At 43.1% G+C, this 20,031-nt stretch overlaps 2 protein-coding genes across 7 annotated transcripts in view; one reads left to right on the forward strand and one right to left on the reverse strand.

The window, feature by feature from the left end:
* Positions 1-9,315, reverse strand: part of IntS10 (integrator complex subunit 10) — a 30,934-nt gene extending 21,619 nt beyond the window's left edge. For all 6 annotated transcript variants that reach the window (XM_037422489.2, XM_037422487.2, XM_037422484.2 and 3 more), the window contains exons 1-5: positions 9,148-9,315; positions 5,669-5,736; positions 5,220-5,323; positions 4,400-4,456; positions 3,296-3,378 (exon numbers count right to left, since the gene is read on the reverse strand). In XM_037422489.2, coding sequence (XP_037278386.2) covers positions 3,296-3,378; positions 4,400-4,456; positions 5,220-5,323; positions 5,669-5,736; positions 9,148-9,297 — 462 coding nt within the window. In that variant the 5' untranslated portion in view covers positions 9,298-9,315. The remainder of the gene's footprint in view (positions 1-3,295; positions 3,379-4,399; positions 4,457-5,219; positions 5,324-5,668; positions 5,737-9,147) is intronic.
* Positions 9,316-9,936: 621 nt separating this feature from the next.
* LOC119171683 (protein BTG1) lies at positions 9,937-19,928 on the forward strand. The gene is made up of 3 exons (XM_037422491.2): positions 9,937-10,402; positions 18,451-18,574; positions 19,410-19,928. The coding sequence occupies exons 1-3, from the start codon at positions 10,092-10,094 to the stop codon at positions 19,632-19,634; spliced, it is 660 nt and encodes a 219-aa protein (XP_037278388.1). The 5' UTR covers positions 9,937-10,091; the 3' UTR covers positions 19,635-19,928.
* The last annotated feature ends 103 nt before the right edge of the window (positions 19,929-20,031 follow it).

A 20,031-nucleotide genomic window follows, 5' to 3' on the forward strand; every position in this document is an offset into this window, starting at 1 on the left:
ATCAGGGATCAACTCTATAGCATACCCGTAGCACAAAATATTGCATTATTGTTATTATTATTATCTAGTTTTGATACACAAAACACACAAGGACACAGCAGAAGTACTAGGTAGGGAACAGACCCACAAGTGCCACCTAATGGGACACAACAGCTGCTTCAATACCTCGCATTTAATGCACAGGTGAACGCGCCATGAAAGCTAGCAAGCATATATGCTATCGATACCAAAACTCAATAAATGCTGTAATTACTGCTTGTTGGACGTTATAAAAAACAAGAAACATTGATTAAAGGGGTACTGAAACAAAATATCATAACCCAGATAGCCTGCCGGGTCGATTCCCATGAACATTCATATATCATCTGCAAAATATCAACAGCGAATACAAGTTGGAAGGTATTGATAATTAATTTTGAAGTTTGCGCGAGCTCTTGACTCTATCGTGCCAATAACACCCGCGAATGGGGCCCTTTGGAGACCCCCTATTTCCTCACGTCACTATGCTGAAGTCAATAAAACAAATTGTGGTGACATCATAGCCACCATTTTCTTTTGCCACGTTTGTTCCCGCAGTCTATGCGTCTCAGCGGGTGGTCGCGAGTGCGTGGCCGTGGCGCACACTTTGAAAGTTTGTGTGTTTCACGACAAAGCAGTTCCATTTCCTATTGAAAAGTGATCTTGATGCGGACCACGCGGAAGTGTGTCACAGTTCTGTGTGCTGCCGTGGTCGAGAGTTGCACTCACTAGGTGACGGTAGTTGCACCCAGCGGCATCTCGTTTTTGGAGCTCTCTCAAACCGAAAGTGGTTGATAATAAGGGGCCTGTAATTAGTTATCTGTCACGCGCTGCAGCAAACGATGTTCGTGTTATGACTAACAAGTTCCCAGCAACGCGTTGGCGCAGAAAAATGCGAGGCCAAAGATTTTGTGTCAGTACCTCTTTATGGAGTGGCCCTCAGCCTTTGACACCAAGACTCGTTGGAGCAGCAAAAAATGTTAAAGGCCATGTTCTTGGATTTGTATTAGCAGGTGCCTGTGCCATCTGGGAGGGCACAATTGAGATACTGTTCATCATAATCAGCCTGACTAAGCCCACTGCAGGACAAAGGCCTCTTTCATGTTCTGCCAGTCAACTTGGTCCTGTGCTTGCTGCCGCCGCATTACACCCGCGAACTTCTTAGTTTCATCTGCCTACCTAACTTTCTGTCTCCCCCTCATCCGCTTGCATTCTCTGGGAATCCAGTGGGTCACCCTTAATGACCAGCGGTTACCCTGCCTACGTGCTACGTGCATGGTTATGTCTTTAACCCCTCTTTGTTCCGTGACCTACTCTGCTCTCTTCTTGTCTCTTAAGGTTACACCTATCATTGTCCTTTTCATCGCTCGCTGCATCGTGCTCAGTTTAAGCTGAACTCTCATCGTGTTCCTCCAGGTTTATGCTCCATAGGTAAGTACCGACAAGATACAGCTACTGTATACCTTCTTCTTGAGGGTTAGTGGTAGATTACCATTCATGATTTGAGAATGCTTGCCAAATGTGATCCATTTCATACTTATTCTTCCTCGTTATATCACTCTCATTCTTGCGCTCCGCAGTAACTACCTGTTCATAAGTAAACATGTTCCTTTACTACTTCCAGCATCTCTCCATCAATCCCAAAGCACTGTTTTCTGCCGGGACTATTGCACTTTAGTTTTATGCATATTATTTGCAGACCTACTCTTCTGCTTTCTGTGTCCAGTTCTGTAATCATGAGCTGTAATTCATCTCCTGAGTTACTCATCAGAACAATGTCATCAGTAAATCACAGGTTACCAAGATAGTCTCCATTAATTAATTTCCTTAGCTCTTCTCAGTCTAAGGCCCTGAAAAACTCCTGTAAACATGCGGTGAATAGCATCGGAGAAATCGTCTCCCTGCCTTACCCTTTCTTTATTGGGATTCTATCGCTTTCTTTATGAAAAACTATTGAGGCTGTGGATATTCTGGAACTTTTTTCCAGTATGTTTATGTAGGGTTACTCGATGCCCTGATTCCATAGTGCTTGCATCACTGCTCGTGTTTCAACTGAGTCAATCCCCTTTTCGTACTCTATGAAGGCTATGTATTGGGGTTAGCAGTATACTGTTAAATGGGGTGAAAATTATCTGTGGGTTTACCATGATTTATTTAACAGTATGAACTAAACAGCTACTGTTAAATTATGGTTTAATTAAAATAAATTTGTATATATATATATATATATATATATATATATATATATATATATATATATATATATATATATATATAAATTTATTTATGATTAGTTGACACATATTTTTAATGTCTATTTATGCACTGAAAAGTGCTATAGCAAAGTGATCTGAATACGAATTTGAGCTTGAGGGGTTTTCAGGTGTAAGGAGAGTGTAATTATGGAAATTGTATAGAAAAAATACGGTTTGCTGGGTTTCGGTGGTGTCTAATGGGCATTTACTGACCTGTTAAAAATGTTCGCCACTTTCATGAAAGAATAAAATATGCCCAGAGGGCTCACTGTATACTATAATTGCTTATAAAATCAATATTTAAGTTTTTGATGCCCTTTAATACATGCTGTGTTCTTAGTGTGAGTGCCTTACATTTGAGGGTTGATGAAGTTCTTAATTAAGTGAAACGGCTAGCAAGCGCCAGTGACTTCATCGAGTCAAGGCTTATGCACACCTCCCAACCCACGAAATTTTAAAATCGTAAAATTCACAGATGTGCTGGGCTGTGCAAGGAGAGTGAAGAAAATAATTTTTCTTTTTTTCAGATGACGCCTGTGATTAATCTACCCGAGGTATGAAAGGGTGCAACACTTTTTTGCAGATACTCAAGAAATGCTGCAGTTCTGTAGTGAAGGCTCCTGTGAACATGTGAGTCAAATATAGCACAGTACGCAGTACAGAACATGCAATTTTATTTTACAGAGAGCCAGAAATTCCTTGCTCTCACCTTTGCAAACTGCATATACACTCCTTTCACTGAAATGGCTTGGATTAAAATATAGCATCGGCTATCTACCTAGTTTGTGATGGCCATTACAATGCAACTGTGCTGCTTAAGTAGAATACCTTTAGCTATTCTTTTGTTTAAATTAGATTGATGCACTTGATCAGGGGATTCATAGCAATGCTCGTATAATTAAGAAGACAGGTTAGGAATGTGGAATCTCATGGGTGAATAGGGGGGAGTTAGCAGATTCGCTCATGAATTCAGCCACAGCACAATGTTGTCGCTGGTCTTTGAACCTTTGAAGGATACTTACACCATGTTCCACCACCTTCTCTGGGAACTTTCGCAAGAGGAGCAACATGAGCCTGCAGTGCTCAGCTGTGTCCATGCAGTGTTCTGCAATGCACATAAGGCAGAGAGCAATGGACTAAACTGCCTGCATCTACACAATGAATACGGCTGGAATAGACACTTATCGTGGGTAATGTGGAATGCAAGCCCGCCACAGGACACCGTTGATTGGTAAAAAGGTTTTACACTGACTTGGTTGACTGTCATTATAAATGATAGAGTATGTAAATACTAATTGTCACTCTCTATGAACATGTAATGAAACATGGTTTCCTGTCACGATTGTGTGTGCCAACAGCCGTTCCATGATGTACCGCCAAGGGCAAATATGGGCTAAATCCCATGTGATTAAAAGTCAAGGTATGGAAGTGTTGGTGACTTGCCTACCTTTTTTTACAATTAATCATGGACATCTATGTGCCACCCTACTATGGACTTTCAGAATGTGCATTTCTTCCTGACAGACAGTACATTTTTAACACTTCTAGTTTTATTACAACATCAGTTGTGGGAGCTTCTTTTGTCAAGACATTCTTTTTTCTTGCTGCATGCAAAGGCAGAGAGGCGTGGCCTCTAAACAACGGTGATGGTGCAGCGTGGCAGCTTTTCGCGCTATATCAATTGCATTGATATATCGCGCTATTGTGTTGCAGTGGGTGTACTCAGCCCTCTGGAAACGAGTATAATTTGATGGTGATTGCTATGTTTTTCTTACATTTCGTGTATACCAGTATCAATTTTGTTGTACCTTTATTTTACCTTTGAACTTGCTGTACCTTTCCTGCTTGAACCTTAAATGGTTCGCAGTATATGATAAATAAAAATAAATAAATAAAAATAATCAAACTCCCCCATGACATGATGGTGAAGTTTATTGACCTTCAGAAAGAGTATTCAAGGAATATGATATAGCTAAGAAACAGAAAAAAAAAAAGGTTCTCCCTACCTTTAGTGTCTTCATAAAGAAGTCTGCAGAACTACTGTGCCAAGCTCCAAAATGGTTTTACATTCCACAAACACAGTCTTTATTGAGGTAAAAATTTTATAATAAAGAATGCACACTCACCAGCTATAGAAAGTAAGATGTCATGCTGTGAGGCTGTTGGCAAGTGATTGAACATATCTGAAAAAAAAAATTAATTATCAAAGTGATCTTGAAGTGAAATCAGGTGGCTGAAATAGGCCCCTGAACACACAAACTCTACAAATAATGCCACATATTTGTTAGGCAGCTGGGAACCCAGAATTCTGCTTATAAAAATAACCGTGAATAAGTAATATTATAAAGAATAAAACGCTGCAGCACTTTCTTTGCTTGCTTTTTTTACCAGCTTTCAAGCTTTCATGCAGGAGCGCATAGAACAGCACTGCCACGCCAGTTATGGCTTCCATCATGTGGAATAATCCCCAAGGTTATTGAAAGTCAATATTTCTTGTCAAATGCTAACCAGGCAAACATAAGGTGTTAACCAGACACCAATACAAAATTTTTTATATTTCTAGAAGTGAATAGATTTCAACGGTTCTCGGGGTACCAACACTGAAGAAATGTGGACAATAAGCCACTAAGCTCTGTCTTCCGTACACTTGTATCACATCCATCAAGGTTTTGCAGGAAGAAGGATGTAAATAAAAATTATAAAAAGACTATAAAAAACTGAGCAGTAGTTAAGGTGACCAACAACTCACAAAGGACCAATAGGTCATTATTACCGACACATTTTTCAATTTTGTCTATGCCAACAAAGTCTCTTGACAGTGTGCATTCTTGGAAACATTCTTGCGCACACATGACAGACAAAAAAGAAAGGCGAGAAGACAAATGTGCACGTGTTGTATGATTTCAAAACAAAGAAAAAAAAACAGTACATGTAAAGGATATATACCTCTCAAGATGGCAATTTTTGGATCAAGTGTGTCAGCTCGAAGGGCATTGGCTATCTTGTACACTTCATCCCAGAGACGATGTTCTGTCGGAAACTTCCTGAACCTGAGGTAAAAAAATGAAAGCCAGAATTGTGGTAAAAATGTGCTAATAGCACAGCATATTTAACCAGTCATAAATATTAATTATATATTGGCAAAACAAATGTGTGCATTTTATAAATTTAACAAGCCTATGACTCTCAATAACTAAAAATATGCTAACACACTCAACTCGAGGATTTGAGCATTAATAAAATGTAGTGTGCACAGTTACTCCACAGTAAAAGCCATAAAAATATACTGAACACATTAGCATTCACTGAAAAGAAAAACCTTTGTTTCACAATCCTTCAAAAAGATGCAGCAATAAATTACAGCAGTCCCACAAAGTGATGAACATAAGACTTACATTTCTTCCAAGTAGCCTGATGCTTCTTTGATATTTCCACTGTCTGAAGCCAAGCAATAGGCTTCATACTACAAGATACAAAGAATCAAACACAAGATGACATGAAGATCTGTCACAGTGCTTGATGTGAGATGCTTATAATTTTAAAAAATGAATCAAGCAGGTTTGATGGATGCCCATTCAGTGAAATTACATCAAGGCAACTGAAAGCAACCAGCGTTGCCACTACAGAATTGAAATGACTCCAGAATCATTGCACATTTTAGCAGCCCCAAAACTGAATGGGAATAACACAAGCCAATTTTGCACGGAATAGAAAGGATATGGGATCAAGCTTTCTTTCGAAAATAGGGAACGTCTTCGTCTACGCACTGTTCTACAAACTTGAAACATTAGTAAGTCGAAGCCTTTAATTCTGCAATAAAGCAGTATTCTTAAAATGGCTCGCCTGATTAAAAACATGTAGTCATAAGGAACCCATAAGGAACGTGCCTATTACAATTTTGCCCCTACATAGACTGTGTTGCTTCAAAGTTTGTCTCTATTTGCATAACTGCACCTCTATGCCGTTGGTTTCAAATCAAATCGAGTTTATTAGGGTGTGTGTATGAAAGATGCGTACATAATAGTTGGGCCAATAGCCTACGTGGCTAGTAGTGGGTCCAATACAGAAGATACATAGAAGTTAGCAATGCGCATGATTGGTCATAAAAATGATTGATTTTGTACATATGAAATTTTCAACAATGTACAATCTATGTATGAAAGGTGATTACAATTCACTAGACAAGACAAAGCATTTGCAAGAAAGGTTGAAGTTATGCATAGTTTTTATTTCTAGAGGCACAATGTTCCAAGTTTGAGCTCCGAAGAATTCCAACAGTCGTTCGTTATAAACATTGTTGAAGTGGGAAAGATTTAAATTTAACTGGCTTGTTTGCCTGGTGTAAAACACCAGGCAAACATACCGTCATACATAACTTTGGCAGCAGCATACCCCACCCTCCCCTTATGCCTTGCCATTTTTTTTTCTGTCGTCCCCGTCGGCGACTCAGACGCATATTCAAAAAAGTACTTCTCTAAGTTGTATTGTGTATGGACGCTAACGTGATGCTCGTGTTTACTGATAGCTTTCGTATACCAGCTTGCGTGTCGTTTCACCTCATACTGCCCCCCACCCCTCCCTGCAATACTGTCACCCTTGTCCAAACACATCGGCGCCTTGGTAGTGCAGTAACATGTTTTTACATACTTTTGCAGTCCCTAATGCATCTGATGACACCGGCTTTATAGGGCATTTATTCTTGACTTAATAAAGATATCAAAATGCCTTTCCTACGTAGAAGACTTGCATAAATAGAATTGAACTGCCCAGCCATTTTTAGAGTGGGAATGGGCAAAGTTTTTTCATTCCGAGGAGTGTCATTGCAGCCAATTCTAATTTCCCAGAATGGAATTCGAATGGAATGGAGCCACCCATTCCGTAACACTAAACCAAACATATACTTCACTGGAGCATGATTGTATTTTCCATTGTTCACATTTATCCCTGAAGAGGTTAACTAGGCCCATTTATCTTTGCATGAAATTTAGAAAATATATTTTTATAAACAGCACATTTACCAACAACTTGAGTGCTAAACTATGAGACCATATTCATGCTTGAGAGAGGCACAAGGGGCAGTGTTCAAGCTCCTTGCTATGACCCACACTATCTTTATTTGAGTTTGGATCAAGCTTGTTTTCTTTTGAAATAGCACCAAAACCAGTGCACAACAAATGCACTGTTCGCTGCCCTCATGGGTGGCTCAACTCTGCATTTTTACAGCCCTGTTATGGGCTGCAAGGGTTGGCTCATAAATGGTTCCTGAGTACTAGTACTCATAAAAGCATGTTGACAGTCAGTCGTGTGGCTCCCGTGAAACACTTGTAGACATAACAGTGCCCCACACTTGTTGAGCTGCATGCATTGCCACTAAAGAAACATAGCGTGCTTGGACTAACGTGTATGACCCTCAAATTTTGTCTGTTCCCGAGTGGGTGCACTTCTCCCCAAAGCCAGGCTCATTGTGCCCTGCTAACTTTCCTTCCTTCAAAAAACGGCCTCGTACTCCCAATCGTGGAGCACTATTTTTTGTTTGTTTCTGCAATATATATTTTGCCATTCATCCTCTCTTCCCCCTTTCAAACACTATTTCTCTTTTCTTTTCCTGAAAAAGCAGGCAGGTGCTGTGTTCCACTCTGCGACCCTTCACGGGTCTGCTTCCTTCTTATTTCATTTGTCTTTTCCACATGTGTTCATTTGCACATGAGTTTCCTCTTTATGTGCAGGCTAGTATGATGTCCCTTTTTGGGTCCCAAGATATTGCAAGGCATCTAAGGTGCTATAGCACTATGTTTATCCATCAGAGGATTCTGGAGTGATTCATACTAATGAGAAATAGGAGTATGCATCCACATCTTTATGCCTGCAACGTACAACGCGCTGAACAAAGGACTGTGTAAGTGTAATATGCAGTCGACATTCAAACTTTTTCTACTGCAAGAACTGAATTTACAGTACAAATTTCTCAATGGAATCGCAAGAGAATCCAATGGGTTGGTCAAACTCACATACTTTCATATTGTGCAGTTTGTCATACACATTTTTTGCAGTAATTACTAAAAAATCACAACACAAGAACAGTGCGAGAATGAAACGGGTGTAAGGAATCCTGCATGTTAAGGTGTCCGAGTTACGGAGAAGCATGGCACAACCTTAATGAAAACCGGCAGATCTTAAATGGAGGTAAGCGGATGAAAGTGTGTAACCAGATTTCGTGCGTGCATATGATTTTGTAAGCACGTATGACTTCAAGTATTCTCTTACGCATGACGCGCTGTTATTCGAGCAGCCGAAATTGCTTTGAGTACACGGCAACTACATCTTCTTGACTACTGCCCTAGGCTAATTTATTCATGCTCCGCGTCACACTACCTTTGTTCCACGCGACATCGGGTGTTACGTACACGCACTGGCTGTCTTTCATTTCTAAATGTGAGAAAATTAGTGAGTAAAAACTTTATTAAATATGCCCGGCGTACAAAAGACTTTTTATCGTTAAGCGACACGTCAAGAATTGCCGATATAGTTGCTGTGCGCGCGAAGAGGCGGCACGCGCCAGCTCAGCGCTGGCTGTCTCGTTTTTTTTTTTCTTTGAGAAAGTCAGTGCAAGCTAGTAATAAGCTTCACTTTCGCGTCTTTTCAAATATGACGCCAGTGCGTCAACGCTACTTACAGCACATACAGGCACAAAAGGGAATAAAACTCTAGCATTTTGGTTAGCGGCGAGTTGCGCAAACTTTAAGGTATCATTGGCCGCATCCAAAAGAAGCCGCAGAGCATATTTACGTTGCAGGCAGATTAATTAATCGACTTGTGCTACACCCTCCGTCCACACTTCAAGCTGCAATGAAACGCAAGAAACAGCTCCGCTTGCCTGTATTCCGAAATTATCCGGAAAAAGTGTTTTCGCTGTAAGCATCCAAGACTTTGTAAAATACGGATCACTTTTCTGGCAGCTTCGTGCCATAGAAATCAAGTATTCTTCATCGGTTTCATTTTCCTTCATCTTGCTACCCGGCGCCATAACAATAAAAAGTGCGCTAGCGAAGCCAACGTACTCTAGCGGGGCAAAAAAAAAAAAAGATAGCTGTTTTATTGCTGATCACAAACTAGCTGTAAGCCAAATACAAAAAAAAATTGCTACAATACAGTATACACTAAATTTGGATTTTTATGTGATTGAAAAGTTATTCCTAGTTTTGACAACTGCGGCTACGTAAGAGTAGTACATTCCGATTCCGCAAAAGAAAGTCGATTGGGGAGAGGGAGTTTGTCCGTAAGTCTGCCGTTCCCTTTGTCAAGTTTATTTTGCCTCAATTTTTCGTTTTAGGAAGCGAATTGTTTATGGTTTAGAGTAACTAAGCGTGCATATATTGACTGTAAAGCTTATCCACTAGGAAACTACTCTGCAATCCCCTTAAAAGGAAAGTGTGAAACTCCTTACGGCACTCGGCTTTGTTAGCGAAGCGACCGCAAAGCGTCGATTTAGATGGGCCCGTTTTTTACTACGCTCATACTTTGTGCGTTTCGGTGACCACATCGTTTCCTGTGCGTTGCAGAAGTGTCCGATGCTATAATCCGAGTTTTTTAGGCGCTCTTTTTGTGGCCATCGAGTTGGCCGCCCGCGGGCTGATGTCCCTTTCCCCTTCTCACGCAGTGCGCTGACCCAGTCGAAGGCGTCGGTGGTGGTGATCCAAAGGCTGCCCGCGCGCACATCGAGGTCGTGTGCGCACATCCCCGCAGGAGGCTGCCTGCCCTGCGTGTGTTAAATGTCTTTTGCGTCGTCGCATCTTGGCGGAGGAAGTCGGTCAGCGTGCGATGAAGGACGAGATCGACGCGGCGGTAGCCTTTCTGGTGCGCGTCATCGCTAGGAACTCGAGCCTGGACCGGGCGCAGGTGGACGTCTTGGGCGAGCGGCTGCGATGCGTTCTCACCGATAGGTTCCGCGATCACTGGTTCCCCGAGCGGCCATCGCGGGGTCAAGCGTACCGTTGCATTCGAATCAACGAGAACGAGCCTCGAGAGCCTGTGCTGGAGCAGGCATCGCGCCGTTGTGGTCTCGGATACGATGACCTCTGCCTGCCTGCCGAGCTGACAGTGTGGGTGGACCCCGAGGAAGTTGGCTGCAGGTGAGGCGGGACTCTCAGCTTTAAAACGTTCGGGAAAGTTTTGCCCGGAATGGCTTTGGTACAAAGCGATGTGATGGAAGTTACCTAAAAGTGTGGCAGCTTGGGCTAACTATCGTCATAAAAGTTACCGTTTGGAAATTCGTTCATCCGTGTATTTTCGTCTTTTTAAGTGTGCTTGCTGCACAATAAATTGTAAGTGTAAAGCCGGTCAGTGCATTATAAAATTAGTAACAATTCTATCGTTATTGCTTAGTTCCTGCTAAGTGTATGCATTTTTGTAGAAAAGATGCAGAGCCTAAAATGGAAATTTTAGATTTGCAATTGCAGAGAGAATGCATTCTCAAATGTGCAAAACTCTGGTATTATGTTGAAGCCTTATTTGTAATGGCAAACAGCTCAAGACTTTAGTGCGCTTGTACAGTTTTCATGGAATAAAATGTGCCAGCAAAGCTTGCAAGAACTGGTATGTGCAACTGCTCAAGATAACCACATCTTGCCACAATGAATCTGGCCACTATAGTGTATGTGGGCTCAAGTTATCCACATTTTTTTGCTATGAATCTGGCCATTTAAGTTTTTGCGGGCTCTGAAGTTGGCATACAAGCCAATATTATGCAGATGTGACACAAAATGAAGGCAGTGGAAATGAAAATTGATTTATTGGTGCTATATCAGATTCATTTCATTTTGTGAACATCCCTGTGATTTGTTTTTGATACTATCCTGCAAGCATTGACCACATGGTATATCGTCATCATCATTTACAGCCTGTTTTAGTTCTAATGGTTTTCAGTTTACCATAACCTGTGCAAGCTGCTTTCATATTATTCCTGTGAACTTCTTAATTTTGTCATATCATCTTACTCTCTGCCTTCCTCGACTGCATTTCCCATTCTATGGCAAACACTTTGTTGCTTATGCTGTCCACCGGTTGTCTTCCCTGCGCATTACGTAGCCAGCCTAGGTTCATTTCTTCCACTAGACGTCAACCAGAATATCTGCAACCCGTCTTCGTTCCCTAACCCACTCTGCCATCCTCCAGTCTTCAAACCGCTTAAGTGCTTTCTTTTGACGAGCAGAGCTCGTCCTGCCAAAACCGTCCCCAAAGTGCTTTGGACGAGCAGAAGATATTCTAGTTGTATAGAGTTAGTATAAGGCAACCATTAGCGGCGTGTTGTGTAGCGCAACTAATGCGGCTGCTGCAGAGCGCAGAGTTCCTGACCCGTCAACTAACGACACCGATCTGTTTCGTGAAGGCAAACGCAGAAAACCCGCGCACGAGAGAGAAAGGAGACTCTTTCATTCACACGATTCACGAGTGGAGCTGTCAAGGTAGCCCCCGTTTGGGACTAGAAGGGGAAAGCTTACTCGGACGCGCGTCTTGCAAGAATCACGTCAAGCGCGGTCGTCTGAGTTTAAGTCATTGTTGGTATGCACGTGTGCCATTGAGAATGCCGCAGGGACGCGACCACTGGGCTGACCGAGACATGGTTGCGACACAGAGACGAGCTTATCCTCCCCTACTATATGTCATTACCGAGTGTTGTTAGGATGGCGGGGCACCTCGCTGTCACGTGCACACCTGGTCAACGCACAGAGCCTGATGGTGTACTCACCACGCTTAAGGAGGTTTCTAAAAAACGACGTTGAGAGAGCTGATGGAGCTTGAGCGTGAGAACGGCTGCCCGCGAAGGTCGGCTGATAGATGGCCTGGCATGTGGAGTGTGACACGCGGAGAACCTATCCCTTCGCGTTTTGTATTTGGTAACGTGGTTTTTACCAATGCAGTGCCTGTTTTGAAAGTGTTTCTGTAATTTGTTGTGACGATGCAAGCCTGAACGTGTGATTGGCTTGTGTGGAGACGTTTTGTTCAAACGAGGGTTGAGAAGAGGGTGAATGTGAAAAGAGGGCAGAGGTTCAGGCTTGGACCTGGGCAGACGCCTGAGGCTGCATTAAAGTATCTTCACCGAACTACGGCTCTTCCTTCGTGCTGCCACTGAGCACTCGTCATGGAGGGGCACCCATTCCGAACCTCGACATCTTCCCTCCTTGGCAAGTGTTAAAGCTAGTCGAGGAGAAGGAAATTAACTTATAGGTACTCTCATGTAGTGTTCAGTACGAGAAGTGCTTGTCTACGGCTTAGATTGCGTGTCATCCTCTAGATCCCAGCATTTACTCAATGATTTTCTCCTGCCACAGGAGTGCCGTTTTTGTATGTAAAGATGGTGGCGGCGACCCATTAATATCTGACCCATCAAAAAGAAAAAGAAGCTTTTCGTTCTGATCATCTTCGAGTGATGATTTGAGTAGAGATGTCTATGTTGTATCCAGAACTGAAGACGACAATTATAATGAACTGTGCAGCTCCTCCGAACATCACAAGTGCTTGCCCGTGAGGCCGCTTTATGTTAATTCGTGTTTTGAAATTTTCCACACAGTCTTGAATCACTCCAAGTGAAATAGCCCAAGCAGCTTTCACAAGTGAAGAAAGGTGTGGTGTCTGCAACTATTCTATATACAAGGTTTATATTTTTACTAGCAACAGGTAGCTGGTTTCCTATGTATTGTTCAGAAGTAAACTTTATTGTGTTGATTTGCCTGAGTACGTGGTACAAATATTTTTCCCACATCAACTAGGTGCTTTTCAGAATAGCCAGATTCGAAATCGGCCATAAAAAAAATAATCACCTTTGGCGGGAAAAGGAAATTAAGCACTCAAGTAGAGTATGCAAGAACTGTTGAGTGGCGGGAACACACCTCGACGCCTGATGTCCTCCACGTTAACCGCAGCAGCGGTGTTGCAGTTCATTAGTACTGAAAGCGCAGCACGCCGTGAGCAAAAACTGCTGTGCACTTTGGCTCCTCCAGCGCACTTTTTTTGATGCAGCTTTCGTTGTACCTGCCCATCAGTCCTGTCTAGCACATGCTGTCACAAACCTTGAGGGATGACATGCCAAAGTACCGAATTTCAGCTCCATGAAAGCCCTTATGAGAGCTAGAAAATTATTTATTTTCTTAACGGTTAAAATGGTTACTAAGGTATGAAAGCTATGAGAAAGAAATACCTCATTAGAAAGGGGGGAAGGGCACAGTGAGGTTTTCTAGTCCCAGCATTATTACACACTTATCCTGAAGTTATATGTGCTTCAAATTACTTTTGTACTGTGAACATCGGCATAAGCGTGGTCTAAAACAGCTGGTAATGTGTTTATTAAAGAGAACATGACTTCGGAGATAAACAATCATAATTATTGGAAGTTAGGCATAATTGAGTTCTACTGCATCATAAAAATACTCATTTATACATAAACACATTTTGATAGATGCTTGATAAATACCCTTGAGAGATGCTGCGAATTAGTTCTTGTGGCCGAAGCTGCTTTAGAGAGCTATTCAAAATGTAGAAAAAAAATTAAAACGGGCTGATTGTTATGTTGAAGATCTCCACTCTCAGTGTAATTGAGCCAAACTCGTTGCTGTACTAGTTGGTGCATTACTTTGAATTAATAGACGCCGGACTACTGCCAGAAGAAATAGAAAAGGCGTGCCTTATTCTGATTTCTCCTGCTTTAATTCTTTCTTCTTGCGTTGGTTAGGCATCTAGTTTATTCAGAGTAACTGAGCCGATTTAGTGGACGTTCAGAACACTGCATGCTGAAAAAAAAAAATTAAAACTCTCAAAAGCAAGCACGCCGAACCAGAAAGCCATAAGTAGAGGGGGCCAGGGGGAGAGGAGGTAATCCGCACCCTTCCACGCCGAAATTTTTTTTCATGCTTCAAAGGGACACTTAGGTCGAATAACAATTCACGTCAGAGTGAAAGCTCAATGTATGACGTCTAAAACGACAATAATACAGCAGTGCCCTACTTGCAGAGAAATTAAGGTAAATGCACAAAAATACATATGCCGCAGTAGGAAATTCTCAAAATGATCCCGATGATGTCAGACGGACGCCCACAATTAATCACTAGTAATAGATCTAGCTTCCTTGCATTATGATAGGCAATAAAATGCTGCTTGTTCGTTTTTGTTTAATTCATGGAAAAAAGAACTGGCGGACGTTGCTATGGGAAATGGCACGAGTGGTTAAAAAAATTCAATTTTCGTGTAGTTAAACTGGACAGGTCATGCCATCTAGCGGGGCCCAGTTGAACCAATCACGTTTGCAATATTGAAGGTCATGGCTAAAAATTGTTAATGGGTATTGTTGCTGCTGTGGCTCCTGCTACTTTCCCTCTGCTGCTACTATAGTGTCGGCGACCACGAATTAAAGACGGATAACATTATGCATGGCAACAGTGACATCAGACGTTCCATTGAGGCGGGTAAATTGAAGTGCGCGAACCCGATGCGGACACTAAAACACAATTTTATTTCAAAATAAGTCCTAAGTCCTTTCTTGGTACAAAAGTAACAAACACTAGGAGGTTTCTGTATCACTATTTCAACAATCAATGTTGACTTAATAGTTGCCGTTTGTGTCCCTTTATCCTTTTAGGGGATACTAAAATATTTACACGCATTCACTGCGACCACAAATTACCAAAGTTGTTTTGCACCCCATCCCCTTAAAGAAAAGGGGGGGGGGTAGCCCTGTGCCGAGCGTTTACCATTGGCGGAGCTTAGTATAGCGTGTCACTTTACAAACATGGAATGTAAATTTGACATTCCTAACACAGTGAGGTCTGAATATTTCATGTCTAACATAGTTGGACGAGAGATATACCGCATACAAATAGCGGCCATTTTAAGGGCACTGCACGGATGTTAATGGGGCATATATGTGTGTGTTTGCGTGTGTTGCATGCATGCTTGTGCGGGCTTGTGTATGTGAATGTGTAACGTATACCAGTTAAATTTCTCCAAACAAGAAGCACCACCGCCTTCCTACACTTTTGACACTTAATGAAAAACTATGTTTATAATACAAAAAACATTGTCATAAAGAAGCATTTGCTGGTTTACAATGGCACTATGCCAATAAAAGATTTGTAATGCAGCACAATATAAGGTGTCGATAGAAAATCAGGACTGGTTACAGTGAATTCAGGCAGAATGACAGACGAGCTATATATACAGCCGCGCTTTATAATATGCTTAAGATAACTCCTTACGTATTGAGTTTGCGACTTGGAGGTAAAGCGTTCCTTTAACTCTGCTCTCTGGGCCGGCTTCCTGGTATCATAAGCGCTCGGAGCTTGCATGTCAGTGCCTATGAGGCACTGACAGGCACTGACATGTTGTGCAGTCAGTATTCCTGCGTTAAACATATTTTTAAATTGCAAGGGTGTACTTTAGGTGCTTACAAAGTCATTAATACATGGTTGAGTAGAACCCCTCAAGAAATAAATTCTCGTGGCAATGAAGAATTCGGCATTCTCGGGGAACATCCATACAGTTCAGCGCATTTTACCCCCTCCCTTGGTGGTGAATCCGCAATAACAAAGGTTTCACCTAGTGATGGGCAACATTTTGTTTAACCTGTGTGCTAGTCGCGAACCAAAAAAATAATTGTGGCACCGTTCATTGAACAAATCAGGCATACAAGTTTCTGCCAACAAGCATCTGTGCGTCTATTGTTGTTTACATTTAGTTGGATGATGATGACAGCAACAGGACTGCTTTTTTTTTTTTTCCACTAGGGACAGTGCTTCATACATGTGTTGGCAGTCATGTTGGCATATGGTGTTCTGAGTCTAGATTGTGCATGAAGAGTTCAGCAAAGACATCATCATCGAAAGTGTGCGCAAAGAATATAATATTCACAACAACAGTAAGAAAAGCAACACAACGCCTTTGAAAGAGCACTGACATCAAATTTCAAGATCGAGATGTGCCCATCATTCAATCACTTGGTATGCATAGGTCTTCGTGGCCAAATTTGAATGGCGTCTGTCGCTTCGAAGTTATCTTATTTCGACGTCAAACAGTGTGGAAAAGCTAAGGAGAAAAAATGAAAAATAGACTGCCCTGCGACGTCGACACTAGTGCTACGTGTTCGGTGTGATACATTCCACAAATACCATCCTGAGTAACGATACACTAGTAACGATGACGACGATCTCTGGGTGTGTTTGGAGCCGAGTCCGCCAACTCCCAGCCATGCTCGCTCTCCTTGCTGTGTTGAAGCGTGCGTGCGTTTCGTGTTGCATCGACTGATCTGCGTTGTGCTCCACTGCGTGTGAGTACGATCATTCAGAGCGACAATGCGTGCCAGAATGTCCGGGAACCGCTGCGTAGTGAGAACCTGCACGTCGAGGCACGGAAATTGCGTAGCGTTTCATGCCTTTCCAAGCCACGAACCTCACTGCAGCGAGTAGGTTGACTTTGTACGCACCGTTAGACAGAGGGACTAGATGCCTGTCAACAACCGCCTCATTTGCCCCCTTCACTTTGCGGCGAGCTGCTACAGGGTAAATCCTGTGCTGGCGAACCAGTTGGGTTTCACTGGCAGTATGAGGCCTCTTCTCGAGGCCGGGGCTATTCCAACCGTGTGCCCTGCTGCAGCTGAAAGGAGAGATTCACTCGCCAAATGTCCGTAACATGAAGTGCGTAGTTGGTGTTCCTGAGCTCCGACAGTACAGCCGGGACTGATAAAACATAGCATTTAACACGAAGCTTTCAAGCAAGGATCGTCGCCAATCGCGGCGATACCCAATTCCAGGTCGCTGTCATCATCACTTGCCGATGTTGACCGAGACGACGGCGGGGATGACGATGTTGGCGACAGAGACATGTCTACGCCTTCAGAGACATAAGGTCCGTTCGATTCGCCTGCACCACGTGAACCAGTTCACGGGGTGCTGCACTTTGCCATTCGTTTCAGTGGTGCAGCATTGATGACCTCTGAATCCTGTCATTCGTTTCAAAAGGTGCAGAAGAGGTGCAGCACTGGTTCATGATTTTCATGCACTTCCTACGCTGATGGTGTCGGCTTGGTGCAGCCGTGCATGCAACTGAGCAGACCACGCAGCACTTAGGCGTATGCGCCGTATCTGCCTCCACTAACACTGTGTGTTTTGCCAAGATGTTTGCGCCTCATAAATTGTCCGCATGTGCGGTTCGCCACCGTTCAGTGTTAGCTGAACGGTGCAAATTAGGCCAACAGAAATAAGGTGTGCACCTTGTTGGCACATCGTCATTTGTTTCGGGGGTCGCGTTGTACCTGCACCGCTGAACGCACGCTGCACAATTTCTGACACTTCGCGTGCACAGCCATGAACCAGTTCCAATTGGTGCAGGTGAATCAAACGAACCTACAGCTGGACTGACTGTACGTGCGCTCCAGTGTGACGTCACCATTTTTTGTGAAAGATGCATCAGCTATGCAGCGCCCTCAACGCAGGCCGCGAGGTAGCGCTGCCAGCACTACAATTTGGCGTGCTTTCCACCCATTTTGAACCGCGTTCGATAGCGAATGTATTAATCAACGTTACAGATACTAATTCGTCACAAGAGATGCGTTTTAGGTCGCGAATCGCTACTAGGGGGTCGATAGCTACTCGTTGACACAAAAATCTTGACATGAGTAAATTTGATGTCAGCGCTCCTTTAAGTAAACTTCGGTTCCGCGAAGCAACTGATGCATTCATTTCTCTATTTTTGCAACCGTGAAATTCTCGCAAGAAGAAACTCAACTTTCTTGCGTGGCGATTTCTACCGGGGCGATTTCGTTATGAAGAGGTTTGACTGTATATCATATCTAATCATGGAAATGCATTGATATTCATATCACTGTGCATATGAGTACATTTGCTTCATTTTCGCTTCAGATATAGGGTTTCAAATGCTATTAATGATATTCAGTGTGACTGTGCATTCTCTCCTGAATTGCTTACATCACAGCAGTATTTCTGTTGGCAGCAGACTATGCTTTTTTGAAGGTGCTTTTGCAGTGTATCTCCTTGCTTAGGATATGGATTGAATTGGCAGTGTAACTTGATATTTGCAATGGCCGGACCTTTCTTACAAACGTAGGATTAACATTAATGTTGATATTTACTGTATGACTAGAGCCCGTTCTGTTTTCTTTCTGCTGTTTCTATAGGTTTGGGGAGCGTCGTGGTGTATACTATGTGTTGGCATCATTCAAGGCAGGCAGGAAAGAGAACTTCGTGGACCAAATTAACATTGACGAGTTGGAGCAGCGTTCTGGAGACAGACCAAAACAGGTATATACGGCAATGCTTGGCAATGGGGTGTCCTGGAATGGCACGGGGAAAAGCTTGCTTTACTTTTGTAATCACGTATTCCACTATCTCTGGGATTGGCACACTTTCTTTTTTAGGCCACAGAGAGATTCCATTTTTAGACTTGCTCGTCGAGTATGTATAAATGCTGTATTAATGCTTATTCATAATTCCCAGGCAGAACTGGTTGGTTTGTTTATGTGTTATAAATGCTGTGGTGCAGCGAAAGGACGAGGGTTGACAGGGCCAGGCACTCACCTTGCTCCCATTATTGCTCACCCTCTGCTGCACCACGGCTGCTGTAAAACTTCACGGAACCAACTAACCCTGCAAAGGGCATTCCTATTCAGTTTCACTGAACAAAATAAGGTCAACGCATCTTCTACACCACACAAGTGAAGTGGTATTCCCCCGTGTCCTTGCATTTCCTGCATATAGGCAACACGCCATGATGTCTACTAGTTATGGTGTTTGACAGCTGACTTGAAGGTCATAGGATCCAATTCCAGCCACTGCGGCCACTCTTAGTTGGAGGCGGAATGCCAAAGGACCGTGCGCTTAGATGTGCATGCACGTTAAAGAACCTGTGGTGGTAAAAATATCCTGTGCCTTCGGCTATTATGTCTCTTATAATCACAACGTGGTTTTGTAATGTAAAACCCCAACAATTATCGTGATGGGTATAGCAGTACTTCTTTAACCTGGAAATTTCTTGTGTAGTATAAAGCTTCTTGTTTCTTTCCCTCAAATGTGCGGCATGTCTTTGTGCAAGATCATTCTGTGGTCAATTGAAAGCTGCTTGGTGCATCTGTTACAGTCCCTGCCAGAGATGGGCTCCGGGAGGAAGCGAGGTGTCGGCAGTGGCAGGGCTTCACCCTGGGGTGCGGCACCCCTCAAAGGTCCCACGCCCTTCAGCTCACCACAGTTCCTGTCGCGCGGCGGCACCCTGTGGAACCTGTCGGCTGGCCTTCCCCCATCCACGACTCCGGGCCAGAAGCCTGACAAGTACCATTGGGTCAACAAGGCACTCGTGAAGGCTTGACGGCACCAGTCCCTCCATCTTTTAAATGCCATCGTGTTTTTAGAGCTCTGCACGAGCAATTTTTTGGGCTCTTGGCTCGGGACACACAAGTGTTTAGTTATGGCTGATGCAAGGCACTCTCGGCGTTCCCATCCCGCTTTGTCTTTCTCCTCCCAGGAGGCATTTGGGGCAGTGGAAAGAAAGCTGCTCTATATCTGATTTCAAAGTTGTGTTGTTTCGTTTTACTGTTGCCCTTTGTTCGAGTTCAAATCAAAATTAGACAAGCCATTTACACTGTAGACCCTGACACTGTAATGGTCTCGTGTTCTCGATCAGGTGTAACGAATATCTGTGCTTTTAGGCACATACTGCACCTTGCAGTCTCATGGTCGTGTAGCCTGGTGATATATTTTAAATG

The sequence above is a fragment of the Rhipicephalus microplus genome, chromosome 4 (assembly GCF_043290135.1).
Source record: "Rhipicephalus microplus isolate Deutch F79 chromosome 4, USDA_Rmic, whole genome shotgun sequence".
NCBI classification, from domain to species: Eukaryota; Metazoa; Arthropoda; class Arachnida; order Ixodida; family Ixodidae; genus Rhipicephalus; species Rhipicephalus microplus.